The sequence below is a fragment of the Erinaceus europaeus genome, chromosome 11, assembly GCF_950295315.1.
Source record: "Erinaceus europaeus chromosome 11, mEriEur2.1, whole genome shotgun sequence".
In the NCBI taxonomy this organism is placed as follows: Eukaryota; Metazoa; Chordata; class Mammalia; order Eulipotyphla; family Erinaceidae; genus Erinaceus; species Erinaceus europaeus.
The window spans coordinates 43,172,306-43,191,700 of NC_080172.1; the positions used below are offsets into that span (position 1 = coordinate 43,172,306).

At 51.6% G+C, this 19,395-nt stretch overlaps 1 protein-coding gene across 14 annotated transcripts in view; it reads left to right on the top strand.

The window, feature by feature from the left end:
* Nucleotides 1-19,395, top strand: part of CAMTA1 (calmodulin binding transcription activator 1) — a 1,087,698-nt gene that overhangs the window by 966,068 nt on the left and 102,235 nt on the right. For 13 of the 14 annotated variants that reach the window (XM_060201382.1, XM_060201376.1, XM_060201377.1 and 10 more), the window contains 4 exons: nucleotides 2,749-2,889; nucleotides 4,651-6,497; nucleotides 12,331-12,457; nucleotides 17,503-17,637. In XM_060201382.1, coding sequence (XP_060057365.1) covers nucleotides 2,749-2,889; nucleotides 4,651-6,497; nucleotides 12,331-12,457; nucleotides 17,503-17,637 — 2,250 coding nt within the window. Of the gene's footprint in view, nucleotides 1-2,748; nucleotides 2,890-4,650; nucleotides 6,498-12,330; nucleotides 12,458-17,502; nucleotides 17,638-19,395 lie in introns of those variants that run through there. The other variant, XM_060201390.1, reaches the window with a different exon arrangement.

The following is a 19,395-nucleotide window of genomic DNA, read 5'->3' on the forward strand; positions in this document are numbered from 1 at the left end:
TGTTTATTAACCTTCCTTCACAAAGCGCTCCTCTCCCTACTGAAATCTCCTTTCCCGCTGATTCATTACGTGTTTGGAAGTGGAGCATGACATGTTAAAAGCCGTCTTGATAGTATTTGATATTCGGTACTAACAACTCACCACCTCTGAGGAGGGGGCTTCTCTCCTCCACCCACCTTGGAGGAGGGAGAAGGAAGCAATCTGCATATTGGATGTGCCAAGACAGTAGGTAATTTGCATTAAGCTTCCAGAAATTCTCTGCTTGCAATCTGTCACCCTTCACTGGGTTTTCATTTAATACCCCTCACAACATAAGGAGGGGAACAAGAAGCAGCAAGAATGCAATTGGAACACCCCTGGGGGGGGGGGGCAGACATGAAGTCAGGACTGAGAGACAATTGTCAGCACAAAGAAGGGCCCTGGTCAGAAAGGCCTCATCCAGAGGAGAGCTGCCAGTCAAGGGATCAGTGAGCTCACACAACCCCCAACCTAAGAACCTTCAGATGGAGGAGCAGCCATGTGGTGAGAAGTTAAAATCAGGCACTGCCCTAAGCACAGCTCATCCCTGTGGAGAGCCAAGTTCAGATGCAGAGCAGGTACTTCCAACCACACCAAGCCTGGTTTTGCCATGAGTGTCTGACCCCAGTACTCTGCAGGTGGACTGACAGTGGTGGGCCTTTCAGATATATCTGCCCCTCAACTTGGGAGAAACTATGGGGTTGAGGCTTGGACAGAACTGTGTGCTTACCACCCTGGGCCATGGCCTCAAGGACTCAGGACTGACTGAGGTGCCTACCTGTGCAGCAGGATGCTGAGGTGGGGATGGCAGGGGAGGGGACATGTTCTCTAGCCTTCTGATCTCTCCTCTATAAAATGAAGAGTCTGGATAGTGCCTCAGTAAGGGACTCTGAGTGTGAGGACAGCACAGTGGGCCCTGGCCCTTTACCCCTGCCTAGTCTTGCTCTATCATATGTCTTCCTGATCCTATTGCCAGGCAAAGGTCATTTGAGAAACCCCTGGATCAAGTCTTCCCTCCCTGCAGCTGAGGACAAGGTGGGCTGTAGAATTTCTTGCAGGAACTCAAGGCAGGGCACTGCCCACTGCAAAACAGTGGTCTATAAACCCCATCAGCCCCCCTGCCATGCTCACCATGTAAAGCTCCAAACAAACACACACAGCTTCTTATCCAGGCCACTGAGGTGACTCAGGGCACCCTCATCTGGTCTACAGCCCACCAAATTAAAGGTTCAATGACAGTAGAATCCTGGCCCCAGCAGAAGTAGGCAGGCCCAGCAGACCTCCTGGGCCTCGGAGGGTGAAGCAGTGGGTAGGGCTGAGGAAAGGCCTGGGGCATCATTACAGAATACAAACATACATGAGGTCGGGTGGTGGCACATCTGATAGAGTGCACATACTACAGTGCACAAGGACCCAGGTTCGATCCTTCAGTCTCTGCTTGCACCGGCAACCTCACAAGTGGTAAAATAGTGATGCTATTAGGGAGTCGGGCGGTAGCACAGAGGGTTAAGTGCAGGTGGTGCAAAGCACAAGGACTGGATTAAGGATCCCGGTTGGAGCCCTCGGCTCCCCACCTACAGGAGAGTCACTTCACAGGCAGTGAAGCAGGTCTGCAGGTATCTATCCTTCTCTCCCCCTCTCTGTCTTCCCCTCCTCTCTCCATTTCTCTCTGTCCTATGTAACAACAATGGCATCAATAACAATAACAATAGTAACCACAAGAATAAAACAAGGGCAACAAAAGGGAAAATAAATAAATAAATAAATAAACATTAAAAAAAGAAAGAAAAAATAGTGTTGCTGGTTTCTCTCTCCCCTTACCCTCACAATTTCTCTCTATATCTGTCTATCATAAATAATTAAATAAATAAAATATCTTTAAAACATACACAATAGACAACTATCACCATCCCATCATTACTAACAGCTATTAACACAGTGACCAACAGTATAAATATATCCATATATACAGCAGTATAAAGTATATACAGTGGAGCAGATTAATAGTATAAAAAATGTAGTATTAAATATATAGCCAGGCAGTGGAATACTCAGTTGATCATACCATGCCCAAGGATCTGGGTTCAAGCCCCTGCAAGTGGGAAACTTCACAAATGTTGAAGCAGTGCTGCAGGTATCTCTCTTTCTGTCTCCTTCAGCTATTCACACACACACACACACACACACACACACACACACACACACACACAATCAGGGCAGCAAAGGTTCATTATCTCAGTCATGTGGGCCCTTCTCACCCAGCCTAACCTTCAGTCCCTCCATACTGGGGAGTCTGCTGACATCAGGAAGCTGGTGCAGTCCTCTCCAGAGCTGAGTGTCTTTCTCAGACTTCCTCCTCTCAATTCTCCATGACTAGTGGGCTGAGCCATCCCTCTGGTTGCCTTCCCAGATCTCAATTTCTCCTCCACTCTGAAATCCTCAAAGAGCCACCAGGTGTACTTGGACTTATGGAAAGTAAATCAGATCTCTAGACCATCCATTATGGGTTTCTCTGAGAGGAACAGGGTCTAGAGGGGCAGTTTGGCCCTCCCTCTTCCCTCTTCCCTCTTCCCTCTTCCTTCCTCTCCAATCCATGCTCATCAGTGCCTTCTTGGAGCAATTGCCCCCCTCCAGCAGAGGAGCCTCAGTGTACCCTTCCTGGATGTGTCCTGCACCCACGGTCTCTAATGTCCCCTAACAGACCCCTGCCTCTCTCTCCCCACCCCACAGTCCATGGCATCAAATGGACCTGCAGCAATGGGAACAGCAGCTCAGGCTTCTCAGTGGAACAACTGGTGCAGCAAATACTCGACAGCCACCAGACCAAGCCACAGCCTCGGACCCACAACTGCCTCTGCACCGGCAGCCTGGGTAAGTGGGGGCTCCAGAGGGGCAAAAACAACTTGAGGAGACAGAGGATGTTCCTTGGAAAGTAAGGGAAAGAGGGAACTCCTTAAAGGCAAAGAGTGCGGCAAAACATGGGCACAGGGTTTTTCCCAAGGATGGGAGGGTATGTGGGGTGGGGGTGGGAGGAGACACAGAGGAGGATCTGGAGGACAGTGGGGACTCCAGAGACAGTGAGGCTGAGCAGAGGAAGGCCCTGGGATGGTTCTCCTCTTCAGGGTAGCCTTGGTACCTACAGGAGAGAGAGAGAGAGAGAGAGAGAGAGAGAGAGAGAGAGAAGTCTGGAGCCAAATACAGCACAACTCCCACTTAGGGCAGGAGAGAGTAGTTTTCAGAAAGGACACTCCTAGCAGGGAGGGGGACAAGAGCTGGTGCGAAGTGGGGTTGGGAAGATCACTGGGAGTATGAAGTCTCTAGCCTCCTTTTACTCATGTAAGTGCTCACCAGACCCCACAATCTGAAGCATCCTCATCAAGGAGCCCCAATCCTGAGGTGCTGGGCTGACAATGGAATTTTTAGGGAGAGCAGCTCTGAACCAAGGGGACTGTTCAAGTGAAACTTTTGCTTGGCTTAACCTCTGTCTCCCTTCAGTAATCAGGGTCCCACACTTTCCATCCCAAGGCTTCTGTTCTCTGACAAAGACATTTGCACTTTGAAATGTTCATTGGGTACTTCCTTTCCAACTTAAAGATATTTTCATTCAAGGGTCTTGGTGACTTCTCTTGGAACTCTTTGCACATTTAAGCATCTTGGGGTTAGGTCACAAGGGGAGCAGAGATGAAGTCATTCTCTTACCCTAAGTGAAGCAGCCCTTGTGAGATGGGATGAAAATAACACCCCCACCCACCCTACAGGGGCTGTTGTGGAAGGGGCCCTGAGCATCCCAGGCTTTGTTCTTCTCCACTGCTGAACTGGGGTCTTAGGGCCTCATCCTTGCTCACATCTGAGGAGGATTCTGTCCCACAAAGAACTAAAGAAATACCCAGGCTAACCACATGGAATGGAGAAGGTGCCCCCCCAAAACGTCTGCTTTTGGAGCAAAGTCTAGAACCCCTTTTTGTCCTGGGGCCTGAGAGCGAACCAAGGAACATGCACTGCTGCCCCTACAATAGGCCTTCCAACCAACTCCACAGCTGCTCCCTATTGGACTTCCTGGAGCAGAGGGGCTTCCTGGCAGAAAAGGAGAATTGGTGAGGAGGGGAGAAGGACTTGGCCACCCTCTGAGTTGAGCCCTTACAGTCAACAAAGGTATTACAGAGAATGTGGGGGGAGGTGAACGCTGACATTCTTTCTGCTTCCCCCTTCCTGATCTCCCCACAAGCACATTCATTGTATTACATGGGGATATAGAGCAAGGGAGATAGCACAATGGTTATGTAAGCCAACTTCTATGCCTGAGGTTCCAGGTTCAATCCCTGACAACCATAGACCAGAGCTAAGTAGTGATGTTTTGTCTTGTTTTGTTTCTTAATCATATAGAGATATAACTCCCCACCCCACTTCTCCTGATCCAGTCAGGAAGATAGCTAAGTGAGATGTGTGAGTCCCCAGTGTTGGTGTCTGCTTCTGACACCCTAACCGTGTTACACGCCAGCCCCAGGGGTCAGTGGTCAGCTGCTTGGGAGAGCCCCCTACCATCCCAGCTCTGACTTTCTCTTTACGTGTGCATGTGTGTGTGCATGTATGTGTGCATGTGTGGGCGTGTGTGTGCATGTCTGATCTCCACAGGAGCAGGCAGCAGTGTGCACCACAAATGCAACAGTGCCAAACACCGGATCATCTCCCCGAAGGTGGAGCCAAGGACAGGGGGATATGGGGGCCACTCGGAGGTGCAGCACAATGACGTGTCTGAGGGCAAGCATGAGCCGAGCCACAGCAAGGGCTCAGGCCGTGAGAAGCGCAATGGCAAGGTGTCCAAGCCCGTGCTGCTGCACCAGAACAGCACCGAGGTGTCCTCCACCAACCAGGTGGAGGTGCCCGACACCACCCAGAGCTCCCCGGTGTCCATCAGCAGCGGGCTCAACAGTGACCCTGACATGGTGGACAGCCCCGTGGTCTCGGGCGTGTCCAGCATGGCAGTGGCTTCTGTAATGGGGAGCTTGTCCCAGAGTGCCACGGTATTTATGTCAGAGGTCACCAATGAGGCCGTGTACACCATGTCCCCAACCTCTGGCCCAAACCACCACCTCCTCTCGCCTGATGCCTCTCAGAGCCTCGTTCTGGCCGTGAGCTCGGATGGCCACAAGTTTGCCTTTCCCAACCCGGGCAGCTCAGATAACCTTTCCATGCTGCCCACCAATGTGTCCGAAGAGTTGGCCCTCTCCACTACCCTCGATGGTGGCCGGAAGCTTCCAGAGACCACCATGAACTTTGACCCTGACTGTTTCCTCAACAACCCAAAGCAGGGCCAGACATACGGGGGCGGAGGCCTAAAAACTGAGATAGTAAGCACCAACATTCGGCACTCGCCTCCTGTGGAGAGGAGTTTCAGCTTCACCACCATCCTCACCAAGGAGATCAAAACTGAGGACACCTCATTTGAGCAGCAGATGGCCAAAGAAGCCTACTCCTCCTCTGCAGCTGCTGCTGCAGCATCCAACTCCCTCACCCTGACTGCTGGTTCCAGCCTCCTACCTTCAGGGGGCGGCCTGAGCCCTAGCACCACCCTGGAGCAGATGGATTTCAGTGCAATAGACTCCAACAAGGACTACGCATCCAGCTTCAGCCAGACAGGCCACAGCCCCCATGTGCACCAGACACCTTCCCCCAGCTTCTTTCTTCAGGATGCCAAACCCCTCCCCATCGAGCAGAGCACCCACAACAGCTTGAGTGACTCCGGGGGCACCTTTGTGATGCCCACAGTTAAAACCGAGGCCTCATCCCAGACTAGTTCCTGCAGTGGCCACGTGGAGACGCGCATCGAGTCCACCTCTTCCCTGCACCTCATGCAGTTCCAGGCCAACTTCCAGGCTATGGGGGCAGATGGGGAGGTCACCATGGAGACCTCACAGGCAACTGAAGGCAATGAGGGGCTCCTCAAGTCTGGGGAGCTACAGGCCTGTAGTTCAGAACACTACTTGCAGCCTGAGACCCCTGGGGTGATTCGTAGTGCCAGTGGTGTCTCTATCCTGCCAGGCAATGTAGTACAGGGACTCTACCCCGTGGCCCAGCCTGGTCTGGGCAACGCCTCCAACATGGAGCTCAGCCTGGACCACTTCGACATCTCCTTCAGCAACCAATTCTCAGACCTGATCAATGACTTCATCTCCGTGGAGGGGGGCAGTAGCACCATTTATGGTCACCAGCTGGTGTCTGGGGACAGTGCAGCACTGTCCCAGTCAGAGGATGGAGCCCGTACCTCCTTCGCCCAGGCAGAGATGTGCCTCCCCTGCTGCAGCCCCCATCAGGGCAGCCTGCAACTGAGCAGTGCTGAGGGCGGGGCCAGCACCATGGCCTACATGCACGTCGCCGAAGTGGTCTCGGCCGCCTCTGCCCAGGGCACACTGGGGATGCTGCAACAGAGTGGACGGGTGTTCATGGTGACCGACTATTCCCCAGAGTGGTCTTACCCAGAGGTAAGAAGCCACTGCCACTGCCACCACCTCTACCAGAGCCTGCCCTACTCACCTGTACCTGTCCATACTCACTTGCACCTGCTCCACTCACCTGTCCACACTCACTTGTACCTGTCCACACTCACCAGCACCTGTCCATACCCATCAGTACCTGCCCACACTCACCTGCGCCCGTTCATATGCACCTGCACCTACACCTGTTCATATACCCCTAAAGGAAGCACATCTGCATGTGGCTGCCCTTCCCATGGTATTCAGCACTGTGCAGCACTGGGTGCCTGGTATGTCTCTGTCTCTCCACAGCAGTGGTTCTCAGGTTCCACCCCAATAGCTTCAAAATTAGGGTAGTCCATTGCCCCTTCCCTTGCTCTAGCTGCAACAGTCTGCTGTCATCTGGCTGTGTGTGTGTGTGTGTGTGTGTGTGTGTGTGTGTGTGTGTGCGCTTTTGTTGTCTTTTATTGTTTGCCTGTTTGGAAAAAGGATACTAAGGCTATTTACACACACACACACACACACACACACACACACACACACACACACAATGTTTGAAATATACCACAAAAATCACCTGGTTTGTCCATCGCTCTGGCTTTACTTCACTTAACAAAGCAAATTCCCACCCCATTGGAAGGGATTGGACAGTATCTGGAGAGCCAACTGTGAGGGTCTGGCAAGGGTCTAACCTGACAGGGTCAAAACCTGCTCTAAGACCAGGTTGCATCCCTTGTTCCCTTTTCCCCCTAGGCTGTCTCCTGTCCCCAAGGACTGAGGCATTAAGTTGCTCCCAAGCCCAGGACTGAGGGAAGCCAGTCTGGCCATGATGGTGCAAGACACATATTCAAGGAAGGAGCCTCCACCTTTTCGCTGATGTAGAGTGGCATGGGTGGGATGGAGAAGCCAGAGCTGCCCTGTAGGCACTGGAGCATGAGCCCTGGCTGCCCCAGCCACCCAGCTGGTATCAGGGAACAGCACACTCACAAGAAGATGGAGACTAGGAGCAGTTGCCCATGGCTCTTATGGCTCCACTATCTTGTACCCCTATCTTGAATGCCAATGTCAGGCAACTAAGGAAGACCCTGAATCTCACCAGGCATCTCAAGGCAATGCAGACCCCACCCCACACCATAAAAAAAAGGGTATGGGCAATGCAGGGATGCAGACCAGAGAACATGCTATTCCAGACCAGGTGTTAGAAGCCTCCCCCACCATACTGCCCTCCCACAATGCACTAGTAAGAACTGAGCTAAAGGATTCCCAGAGAAGTGACACACTTCTCTGAGCCTATGTCTGCTCCCAGGAACCCCCTCAGACCCCAGAAAGAGTGACATTGTGACCCTGTGGTAGAGAGAGTGTTTCAGGGAGCCATCCTTAGTGTCAATTCTGATTGTTCCATGTCTCCACCTTGCTGTGATTCAGTCTTTCCCTGCCCCAACCCCAGAAATGGGAAATGGGAGAGACAGCAGCACCTAGCTCAGGGCAAGGAGTTGTGTGAACAGTGTTTGACCCATAATAAGGGATCGGTGAATCAGTGAATCAAGGACCATTGTTCTGTGGCCACCACAGCTCACGACCCACTGTGCTCTTTTGGGTGCAGTGTGTTCCTCTCTCTTCTGCTCACTGGGTGATTTGAATGACCATGGGGAGGCCTCAGCATCACAATGGTGACAGGGAAGCTCAAGCCCCTTTCATTGTCTTCCTTTATAGCAAAACTGAATAAGACAAATCAGTGTATAGATGCCCTGACAACCAGGACACCACCAGAAAGATGGGGGTAGCTCAGAAGAGTTCAGGGAACACAGCAAGCTCTGCACAGAGCTTCTAGAAGCCACACACCATGTGTCTGTGTACAGCCTATTCATTATTACCCTCAGGGTCCAGAGGCAGCTACCTTATTCAGTAAGGTGTCCTGGGCTAGGGCTAGATAGTCCCCAAAAAAATCCTGATCCTGTACTTACCTTACCCACTGTAGCCTCAGTCAGGTGCTGCCTATCTTGTCCCTCAAGCTGTGAGGAAGCAAGAGAGAACTCGTCTGGTTGGGGTGTTTGAGAACTGACTGAGTTAAGTATTCAAGTACTACCTACTTCTTCCATCAGTCCCACTAACCCCCTTCCCTAAGCCCCCAAAACTGCAGAAGACTCTACAAGGCTTATTGGGACTCAGTGTGACCCCATCTCTGACACCCTGCTGCTATAGATGACACTGAGATAAGCAGAATCCTCAGAGCACCCCCCCTCCATGTGCTATACCCTTCAGGGTAAAGGTCAGCCCAGCCTAGCAGCTTCTCTCCTCCCCACCCACCCAGTGGGCTTACAAGAGCAGTTCAGAGAGAGGAGGTTTAGGAGGGGGGTACAGTAAGAGGGCACAGACCAGGAATCAGGAATCTTGTCTTTCCAATTTGACTCATTGAGAGCAGGCCTCAGTTTCCCTATCTGTAAATGGCTGGAGGGTGGTGTTGAGGGCCTCTGAATGCTAGGACCTGGAAGATTTGGTTCCTTGTGATGCTTCAAGGCCTCCTAGAACCTAGGCCCTGGAGGGTGGGCAGGGGAGTCCCACTTTCCCCTATGGTTTCTGCCCATCAGCACATGTCCCTAGGTTGGATCCAGACACACCTCCTGGGCCCTGGTGATGAGCCCTGAGCAGGCCTGACTGTTCTGCACTGGAGGACCTCCAGCACATCCCAAAACCATCTCTTACAGAAAGTCAGTTCAGCAGCTGGCCACACGAGGGCGGCACGCGAAAAGGAAAGGAAGGGTGCCTGGCACTTCTCAGGAGGGAAGCGTCCTGCCCTGGTTTTCCAGATGCCCTCAATGCTTCCAGATGATTCAATTGCAGTTACTGCAAAACAAAAGCAGCTCAAATTCAGTATGATCTGTTTTATGCATAAACATCACCCAACCAGACCCTGGAATCGCACCATAAGGCCTCCAGAGAGGCCCCAGCAACTCTGAGTGTTCACTGCCTCCTGGTCATCTTCTGTACCTGTCCCCAGTCAGCAGCAGGCCCTAGTCCTCCTGGGTATTTATGTGCTCCTGGCCTTTCTCTCCCCTAACAGACTCTGCAGGGTGGTTTTGTGATCCTCTCCCCATCTAAGTCTTCAAAAAGCTTGCTTACTGTGCCAGGAGTTGATTCTAATCAAACTCTGCCAGCAAGACTCATGGCCCAGGGCCTACTTCCTAACCTGGCACCCAGGACCCACCCACAAGGCCAGCACCCACACCCAGCACTAGAGGCCAGTGGTCCTGAACATCCACTAAGCAAGAATGTTGTTGCTTTTTCTGTTTCCCTTATTCCCAAGAGTCACTCCCATTTCTGAACATTATTCACTTCTTTACCTCCTGCTCCAACTGGTCACCAACCAACCCACACATACACACACGCACACGCACACGCACACACACATGCACACACACACACAATGTTCCCTGAGCCCCATGCCTGAGCTACACTGGAAATCTGGGCCCTTTATCTTGGGCCTCCCAGAGCACAAAGACATCAGGTGGCTTATGATATACCTCTATGTACCCCCAACCCACCCTTCTGTGTCATCTGCTGCTGACACTTCTGCTGTACCAGGCAGAGGAGGCTGCAATTAGAGCTGTCTGGTGGCCACCACATCACAGCCCATTCAGTGTGGCTCAGAGTGTTGCCATGGGAACAGCCCCTGAATTGATGGATGTGAGCAGTCCTGCAGTGTTTCCATGGAGAAGGCCTTGATGTTCTGCAGTCATTTCTGTAGCTCTTTGTTCGCCACAGCAGCCCTGACCTCCTGACAGCAGATTTTGATTGGGATTATTATTTTTCTCCCCTTTTTTCCCATGGCAACTGTCTGTGGACTTTTGAAGTTATTGTGCTTCTACTTTCTAGGATGCAGTCTGTCTCATGCCATAAACTGGCCTCTGTGCTCCTAAAGACTCCACAGTCAGACTTTACCTGTACACTGCGATGATCCTAGCAGCTAGCCCCCTTATCTAAGCCACAAGCTCTGGAATATCAGCCCTGATCCAGCACTTCAACAAAGCTATCTCCCAGTGGCCTATACTAGCTCCAAGGAATGTCAAAGCCAGAGGAACTGTAAATATCAAATGTCACCCAGAGAGGTTGGACCACTTGCCTGAGGACACACAGTAACTGAGTTGGGGGGGGATGGGAATAGGACATCTTCTGCACTGGGACACTGACCTCTTTTCACCTCCAAATTTTGATTACCTAGCAGAAAATTCATTTCTTCCAAATCACTCCAATCCTGAAGATGGCCCACCTGATGGTACAGGGATAACACTGGCTGGTAGGGTGAGCTCCCTCTGAGCTGAGCTGTGGGGGCTCCACCCCACCTCATCCCTGGAAGGACCCATTCATGCTGCTAATGCTCAAGACCTTGGGAAAAGTCTTGGTCCCAGGAATATTTTAAGGAGCCTGTGGAGTAAGCCCTGGTCCCTCTAGCAATAGAACAATGTCAAGGAGGCCCCAGGGGGCAGCAGCCCTGAGAGAGCTAATGTCTAGCCTGTCAGCCTGAAAAACAAGGAACCCCAAACCACTCTGCAATCTGAACAGTAGATGGTGGTTTCTACCCTATCCTGCCTGCTTTTGGCCCTCCGCTGGGATAGGGGGGTTGGAGCCTGTCATCAAAGAAAGTCAGGGGACTTTAAGGACCAGGACAGAATGTTACATCTTTGTTCTGTAGTGTTTCCTGGCTGGTTTCAGAAGGCCTTTCTACCTGCACCTGGGTGCCTCTGGGGCTCCTGGAGGCAGGGCCTTATGCCCTGGAGCAGAGCAAGATTATCCAAGTTCTTCTTGCCCCACCTCCCACTGCCCCCATTCTCCTCCCAGGTCCATTAGAAGCAGCCACACCCCAGTCAGACCTCAAATGCATGGGAGTACAGTGCATGCGCAGGAGGGAGAAAACCCCACCTAGCTGCTTGGATGGCAGTGTGGTGATAACAGGGCCAGCATAGAAGAAGGGGCTGCCAGCTCTATTCCTGCATGGCCTCACCTCTGAGTTCTCTCCTCCAGAAGTCCTCTCTTCTGTGTCTGTAATTCTCTCAGGCCTTCTTCACTGGTCCCAACCTTGCCACTGTGCTCACAGATGCTGGGATACTGAGTTTTGTCTCATCTCCCTTCCAGAACTCCCAGACCGCCCTGGGGTCCTCTGAGTAATGTCCCTCACTAGTATGCTTGGACATTGTTGTTGTTTTATTCTGATTTAATTTTATTTGTTTTGGTTTTTTATTACCAGTAGGGTTATCACTGGGGGTTCAGCATGTGCACTACAAATCTACTTCTGTTAGCCATTTATTTTTCTCTAGATTTGATAGGACAGAGAAATTGAGAGAGGAGGGGGAGATAGAGAGGAAGAGAAAAAGATAGACACCTACAGACCTGTTTCACCACTTGTGAAGTGTCCTTTATGCAGGTATGAAATGGGGGCTTGAACCCGGGTCCTTGTGCATGATACTGTGTGTGTATTTAACCACTGACTGGCTAGTCCTCATTTTAAAACTGAAAGCTCACACCATCCATTGTCTGGCAAATAACAAAAGTCCTATCCCTCCCTTCATCTTCCTTCCAGGGGTCCCTTCCCTCTGGAAGTCCTGGGGCCTCTGGGAGGGGGCAAGGAACCAGGGTCAGGAGGTTGGTGTGCCCTCTTTTTATTGCAATGCTGGCACAGTGGTTCTCAGCAGAGCTATTGGAATCTGAAGAGTGATTGGAATCTATAGGTTCTGCTGCAGATGGGGTGGGGTAGGGTGCAGGCCACTTCTAGGCAGAGCAGTTAAAGCTGTCCTCTGTCTCTGGCTAATGCCTATCTCCACTATCTCTACTGTCTCTCTTTCTCCAGGGAGGGGTAAAGGTTCTCATCACGGGCCCATGGCAAGAAGCCAGCAATAATTACAGCTGCCTGTTTGACCAAATTTCAGTGCCTGCATCCTTGATTCAGCCCGGAGTGCTGCGCTGCTATTGCCCAGGTAAGCAGACAAGGGGCCTGGAGTCACGGGGCGGGGGGGGGGGGGCAGTGCTGGGCCTTGGTTTCCCAGCTGGAAAGAGTAGGTCCAGGATCAGCTGTGAGAGAAAGCCCTCCATTCTGGTCTGTGGAGCCTTGCCATGTATATCTCATGATTAGTTGGGATTTTGAAGAAAACAGAGGGGATTATGATTTAGATAGAGACCAAGAAGGGGGGAGAGAGAGAGAGAGAGACCCTAGCAATGAGCTTCCTTTAATGCAATGGGAGCCAGACTCAAATCTGTGTCATGCACACAAGAAAGCAATGCACTATGCAAGTAAACTATTTCCCCAGACTAGAAGGAGGTTATTTACAAAGCCATAGTGTCACTCAGGACTGGCCACATCAGAACACTACCCTAGACTTGAAAGGTGCCAATTAGAACAGGGTAGGCTGAGAGACCTTAGGTAGCTTCAGCTAGGGTCAGAGGTCACCTCTACAGGAGGGCAGACCTCCTTCAGCCCAAGCCAACCACAAATCAAGGTGGCAAGAGATTGCAAACCACAGGGTCAGTTTCCTGGGGGTACAAAGAAGTAGAAAAGACCTGTCAGGTGGCAGGGGAGCAGGTGGCAGGCTGAGAACCACCTGCAGCAGCTCCCTGGAGAATCTGGTGAAGTCACTGCCCTGTGGCCAGAAGGCAGTTTCAGAGGCAGAGTTACATTGCCCCTGTGGCTCTGCCCTTCTCCCTCCCTCAAGCTCTTCACCTTCTGCTGAGCCCAGTGTCACTGTCTGGCCAATTGATCCCTTGCCTCCAGTCATTTCTATCTCCTCACGAGCCAGCTGGAGCCATGAGGGATGAAACTGACTTTTTTTAGACTGCCGTGCATCCCCAAGAAGAGCCTGCACATCAGAGAAGGGGATTGGATATGTGCAGGGAGCTGCTTCCAGAGGTGATATTCCATTCCCTAGAAGACCCCTAGGCCCACCCATCATGGTTATCAGGGATAACCAGTCAACCTAGGCCACCAATAGAGAAATGGGGTGGTCAGGGCACTTTCTAAACACAGGGACCCACAATAGAATGAAGGATGCTTAATTTGGGAGCCTTAGACTAGAAAGAGATATGGGATGAGGAGTCCTAGGGCCAGAGTGGAGCTGGAATGTGTGGAGTTCTACCTGGGTGGTCCCTCCTGAGCCTTGGACTTTCCTAACACTCACCCCTACCTCCCCCCTACACACACACACACACACACACACACACCATGCATGCAAGCAAACACACTATTTTCATAGCCTGGACTCTAGCACTCTTCCCTGTCTCCACAGGGCACAAATGAATACCCCTGTTCTAGAATTGGGCTCCAAGCTCAGACTGACCCCAGCAACCCCTGCTCCAAGGATTACGCTTGTGACTTCCTCCTGTTAATGCTGTTTCCACTGGGTTCCTAGCAAAATCCAAAGGGCTTGGAGTACAGTCACCCAGACGCCAGTTGGGGGTGGGGCAGGGTGGGGGTCAACCTGCCATGGCTCAGACTGTATGCAACTGATGCAGCATCCCACCCTTTGAGGGGCAGGAGCAGGGGCAGGGGCAAGAGCTAGAGAGTGTGCTGTGAAACTGCTCACTTAAGGGAGTCGGGCTGTAGCGCAGCGGGTTAAGTGCAGGTGGCGCAAAGCACAGGGACCGGCATAAGGATCCTGGTTCGAACCCCGGCTCCCCACCTGCAGGGGAGTTGCTTCACAGGCGGTGAAGCAGGTCTGCAGGTGTCTATCTTTCTCTCCTCCTCTGTGTCTTCCCCTCGTCTCTCCATTTCTCTCTGTCCTATCCAACAACGACAACAACAATAATAACTACAACAATAAAACAACAAGGGCAACAAAAGGGAATAAATAAATAAAATAAATATTAAAAAAAAAGAAACTGCTCACTTAACATCTGCTACTGGCACAGAATCTCCAGGCCTATAAATAGATGCCACTTCCTATACCTCAGTCTGGCCTAGCTGGAGACTCACACTTTGCTGGTCCTGAGTTAGCTGGCCCCTACAAAATATAGACTGATCTCCGCATATCCTCTAGGTGACATCCCAGGGCCAGGACCTGGTGAAACCTGGGCATTGGGTAGGACACATAAAAGTGTATCCCAGATCAATAAGTTAGTATCTGGGGAGTGTCAGCCCTATTACTGGTTTCTCTGGACCTCAGTTTCTCCAACTTTATTTTAATTTGTATTACCACCAAGGTTATCACTGGATCTCAGTACCTGCATGACAAATCCACCACTCCCAGCTACCAGTTTTTACTAATTTTTTTTTATTTGATAGGACAGAGGAAAATTGAGAGGGGAGAGAGAGATAGAGGAGAGATACCTGCAGCACTGCTTCACCATTCATGAAGTTTTCCCTCTGCAGGTGGGGACCAGGGCCTTGAACCTGGGTCTGAGCACATGGTGATGTGTTCACTTCATCTGATGTGCCACCACCTAGACCCTAGTTTCTCTATTTCTAAGAGGGTTCCCTTTGGACACTTGTTGAGAGGTCCATATTGAGACATTCCATTCATTTTTTCTTACATCAGATAGTTGCTAGGTGACTAGGATGAAGTACAGGGCAAGAGCCAGCACCCAACCCAAACACTGACTCTAGAGGTGATACTGGATGCTTAGGGGATGCCACCTGGACTCTCCCAAGAACTCAGGCAAACAGCTACTAGAAAAGAGAACACTTAAAGCCAGGATCAAGCTGGCCTTGTTGTAAGAAGGGCTCTGAGGCACATGCACACAAATTTAAAGACCATGGGAGGAAGGGTGCTTAAAGTCCAGAAGGAAGTAGCATGGGAGGAAGGGTGCAGGGAGGACATGGCCTTTGCACACCTGCTTTGAACATCTGCCTGTCACACCAGAGAACACTTGACCTTATCCAGGATCACAGTTCTTCTAGTAAGCTCCCTTCATCATTACTGGATGCAGAAGGCACATGAGCTGGATTGGATCTCCTTCAAAAGTTCAGTAAAGGGGATCGGGTGGTAATGTACATGGTGCAAAGCACAAAGACTGGCTCAAGGATCCCAGTTCAAGCCCTAGACTCCCCATCTGCAGAGGGGTCGCTTCATGAGCAGTGAAGCAGGTCTGCAAGTGTCTATCTTTCTCTCCCCCTCTCTGTCTTCCCCTCCTCTCTCAATTTCTCCCTGTCCTATCCAACAACAATGACAATTGCAACAGTAACAATAATAACAAGGGCAACAAAATGAGAAAAATGACCTCCAGGAGCAGTGGATTCATGGTGCAGGCACTGAACCCCAGCAATAACCCTGGAGGCAAAAAAAAGTGCTATGGTGCCCTGGTTCTATAGGAGGATGCCAAGCCTGGGCACTGAGCTCAAAGGGAGACGACAGTGAAAGAGGACCTGGATTTTGGGAAAAGGAGCCTAGGCGGGGGAAGACAGAAGAATCCAGCAACAAGAAACCTTGACTGGTCAGACAGCCCCACCCTGGAGTCCTAGAAAAAAAAATCACCAATGGGGCCAGGTGGTGGCGCACCTGGTTGAGCGCACATGTTACAATGCACAAGGACCCAAGTTTGAGTCCCCGGTCCCACCTGCAAGGGGAAAGCTTCACAAATGATGAAGCAGTGCTGCGGGTATCTCTCTGTTTCTCTTCTTCTCTATCACCCCTTTCCCTCCCTCTCAATTTCTAGCTGTGTCTATCCAATAAATAAATAAAGATTAAAAAAAGAAAGAAAGAAAAAATCACCAAGGAAGGCAAGTACCCATGAGTTTGGGGTTATATGCCCAGGCATACTGTTGGAGTCTGGGGGAAGTTCTGGACTCGGTGGGGGATCCATGGCCAAAGAACCTCCATCCAGCCTGAATGTGGTTCCTGTGGGCCTCTGGCCACCTGCCATGGGTCCTGTGATTCAGTTTATGACTGGAGGTGAGGAGTCACACCAGAGTGAAAGGCACAGGGGAAAGAATCCTGGTCACTCTTAGAGGGTGACTTTCAGAAGACCTGTCCTACGAACAGTAGCATAACCCACACATCTAGGGTGAACAAAGGCTATGGGTCAATGAGCTCCTTTGCCCTAGGGAAAGCAAAGACTGCACTGAGTGTCCCCACTGGGAAGCTGGCACTCTTCACTGCCCAGGGAGCAGCTGACTTGGATGGTTTTCTCCCATATGTAAGCTTCTGAAAACCAAGAGCTCAACTAGTAACTCAATCTCCATGTGCACATCCTCCCTGGAAATCTGTCCTGGAGAGGCCCTGGATGCTGGTGTCAGCTGGATGGAGCAGAGCTGCCTGCAACCCCAGCCTGGCCCACAGACCATCACTGCAGGCCATAGCGCCCAAGATTTCAAGACCCCCTGAGCAGTCTTGACTCAGAACCAAAGGCAGGTCCTGGCAGGGGTGGGGCTTTCCTCTTGGTGGGGCTTTCCTTCTTTTCTTCCTTCCTTCCACCAATCTGATCTTCACTGTGCCACTGAGCCTCAGGGCCAGACCCTGTCTCCTCCAAGCTTACTGCCCAGGTATTGAAAGGAAACATCCTGCCCTCACCCTCAGCTCAGCAGCACCCCTAGGACTAGAGTAGCAGGCTATGCTGCTATGCCTGCTCCCATTAGGGAGCCAGCAGAACTTCTAAAAATACACGGGATGCCACATTAAGTGAGTCAGGACACACCCATAGGAAAAGTTGAAATCCACAACAGCAACAAAGGAGTTCAGAGCAACAGCTGTACTTGAAGCCAGTAGGTAGTGAATGGGACAGGGGAGACTTGGGCCGGTGATAGAACCACATGGCATGGGGGGTGGGGTTTTCATTCATTCATTCATTCATCCAGCAAATGTGGTCTGAATTCCAATCCTTGCCCCCACTAGGGAGCAGAGACACAAGCAGGCACTGGCTATGTGGGTGGTGTAGTAGTGATCAAGGAACAGTTGGCTGAGTCTGGGGGCCCAGAGAGTCTTGGGTCCAGGCTGAGATTAGCCACAAAAGGGAGCAGGAGGGGGGTGTACCAAATTGAAGGATATCTTCTCCAAACCTGCACCTTGGCCTTGACCACTCTTTCTTTTGCTTGCAGCCCATGATACTGGTCTTGTGACCCTACAAGTTGCCTTCAACAACCAGATCATCTCCAACTCAGTGGTGTTTGAGTACAAAGCTCGGGCCTTACCCACACTCCCTTCCTCCCAGCATGACTGGCTATCACTGGACGGTAAGAACAGTGGAGTTGTTTCTTTGAGTCACTTTGACAGATGTGAGGGAGAGCAGAAAAGATGTGAAAAGGGAGGAAGCATCCAGGTATCCTGAGTCTAACTGAGAGCCAGGTGGGGAGGTCTTCCTGGATCTCTGGTCTCAGGCTGTACAGGTCTCAGCCCTTTATCTATTGCTGTCTCTCCTAGGACAGAATGAAGTGTGAGCTGGGACTTGTAGTGGTCACATCTTCCATTGTATCTGAGCAACCAGAGGAGCTACTAAGTTGCTGAGAGGTTCTCATCTGGGCAGATGGGGTCTAAGCATCCTCTGCTGCCCCCAGGGCTGTTCTGGGAATGTAAAGGGAACCCCCCTAAGGCCAACTCTAAGCCATGAGCCTCTTAGAAACAAAAGCAATGTACAAGGGGAGGGAGGTATCATCTCAGGGCTTTCATATCCCACAGTAGAGCTCAATCAGCAATTCCACCTTTTAGGTAGAAAGAGCCAAAGTTTCTAGAAGTGCTCAAGTAGCCTCCACCCCCTGATGCTGGACTCTTCTTACTTCTGCCTCTGGCCAATCTCATGTCTGAGGGTGGAGAGCCAGGAGCTTCAACAGACTCTATGGCAGACTACAGGTCTTGCTGGCTATGGGGGACTTGGGCTCCAATAGTGCTGGCCTTGTCTGTGAAGCTGGTGACTGTGGACTGCACCCCTGGCACCCATGAGGTTCTTCCAAGGAAAGATGCCAGGGGCAATCTGGGCACCCTAAGTCCGGAGACTCCCTTCTGTAAGGGAAAGGACAGGCTCCAGAGTTGAGCTGGGGATCAAGCTGACAATCTGCACTCTGTAAGGGAACAAAATGGGAGGAGTATCTGCACTGAACTTCAACATCAAAGTAGTCCACTGGGGCCAAGACCTCACTAGCATCAGGTGCTGGAGTCCTGGCTCAGCTAACCTGTCCAACCTCCTCTCCTCCCCACCCCTCACCCACCTCCCATCCCTGCAGACTTCCCTGCTGTAAGCACCTCCTCTTCCATGCACAACAACTTGCTTTCTTGCCTCTCAGACCTCCCCCTGCCACTGGCTATTGGTAAAAGGGGGAAAGGAGAAGATAGGGGCTTGGGCATATGCAGGTCACCAACAGCATGCAAGCCTCATCCCAACTCCTGTCCCAACCTCAGGCCCAGCAGTGACAGGGTGCCTGGCAGCCTCCATGGTCACTGAACCCTCTGTGCTGTTCCCAGAGGTGTCTTTAGGTCAACAGGCACCTGCACTCTGGCAGTGGCTGCCTGGGAGCACAGGGCTGGCCTTGGCTGCATCCCTGACCTGGGCCAGAGCCAGCCAGGGCTGTGATGATGACCTGCAGACTGTAACAGAGAAGGACAGGGTGACCAGGGGCTCCCAGTCAGGAAATCCGGTCTCAGTATTACAGAACTCTGCACAGCTGACCAAGGTGGGTGGAAGGATGTGGGAATCAGAGCAGGCCCGGGTCTCAGCGAGGTAGGGCCTCAGAGTGAGGAAACATCAGAGGGTACCCTGGAAGCCCAGGGAGCAGTTATACCAGGCAGCTCCAGGCAGAGGAGGATGCCACCATAGAGATGTTGGGGGTTAAGGGGGGGGCCTTGTAATGGTTTGGTGACAAGTTTATGTCCGAGTCTTCAAAATACCAGGTCCTGTGGGCACTGGATCTGTTCCCAGGCTCGACAATCCCTGCTGGAGAACTTGGCTTTCTGGCCTCTGTAGGTTTCTAAATTGAAGTAAGCACCCCCAACTCCTGAAT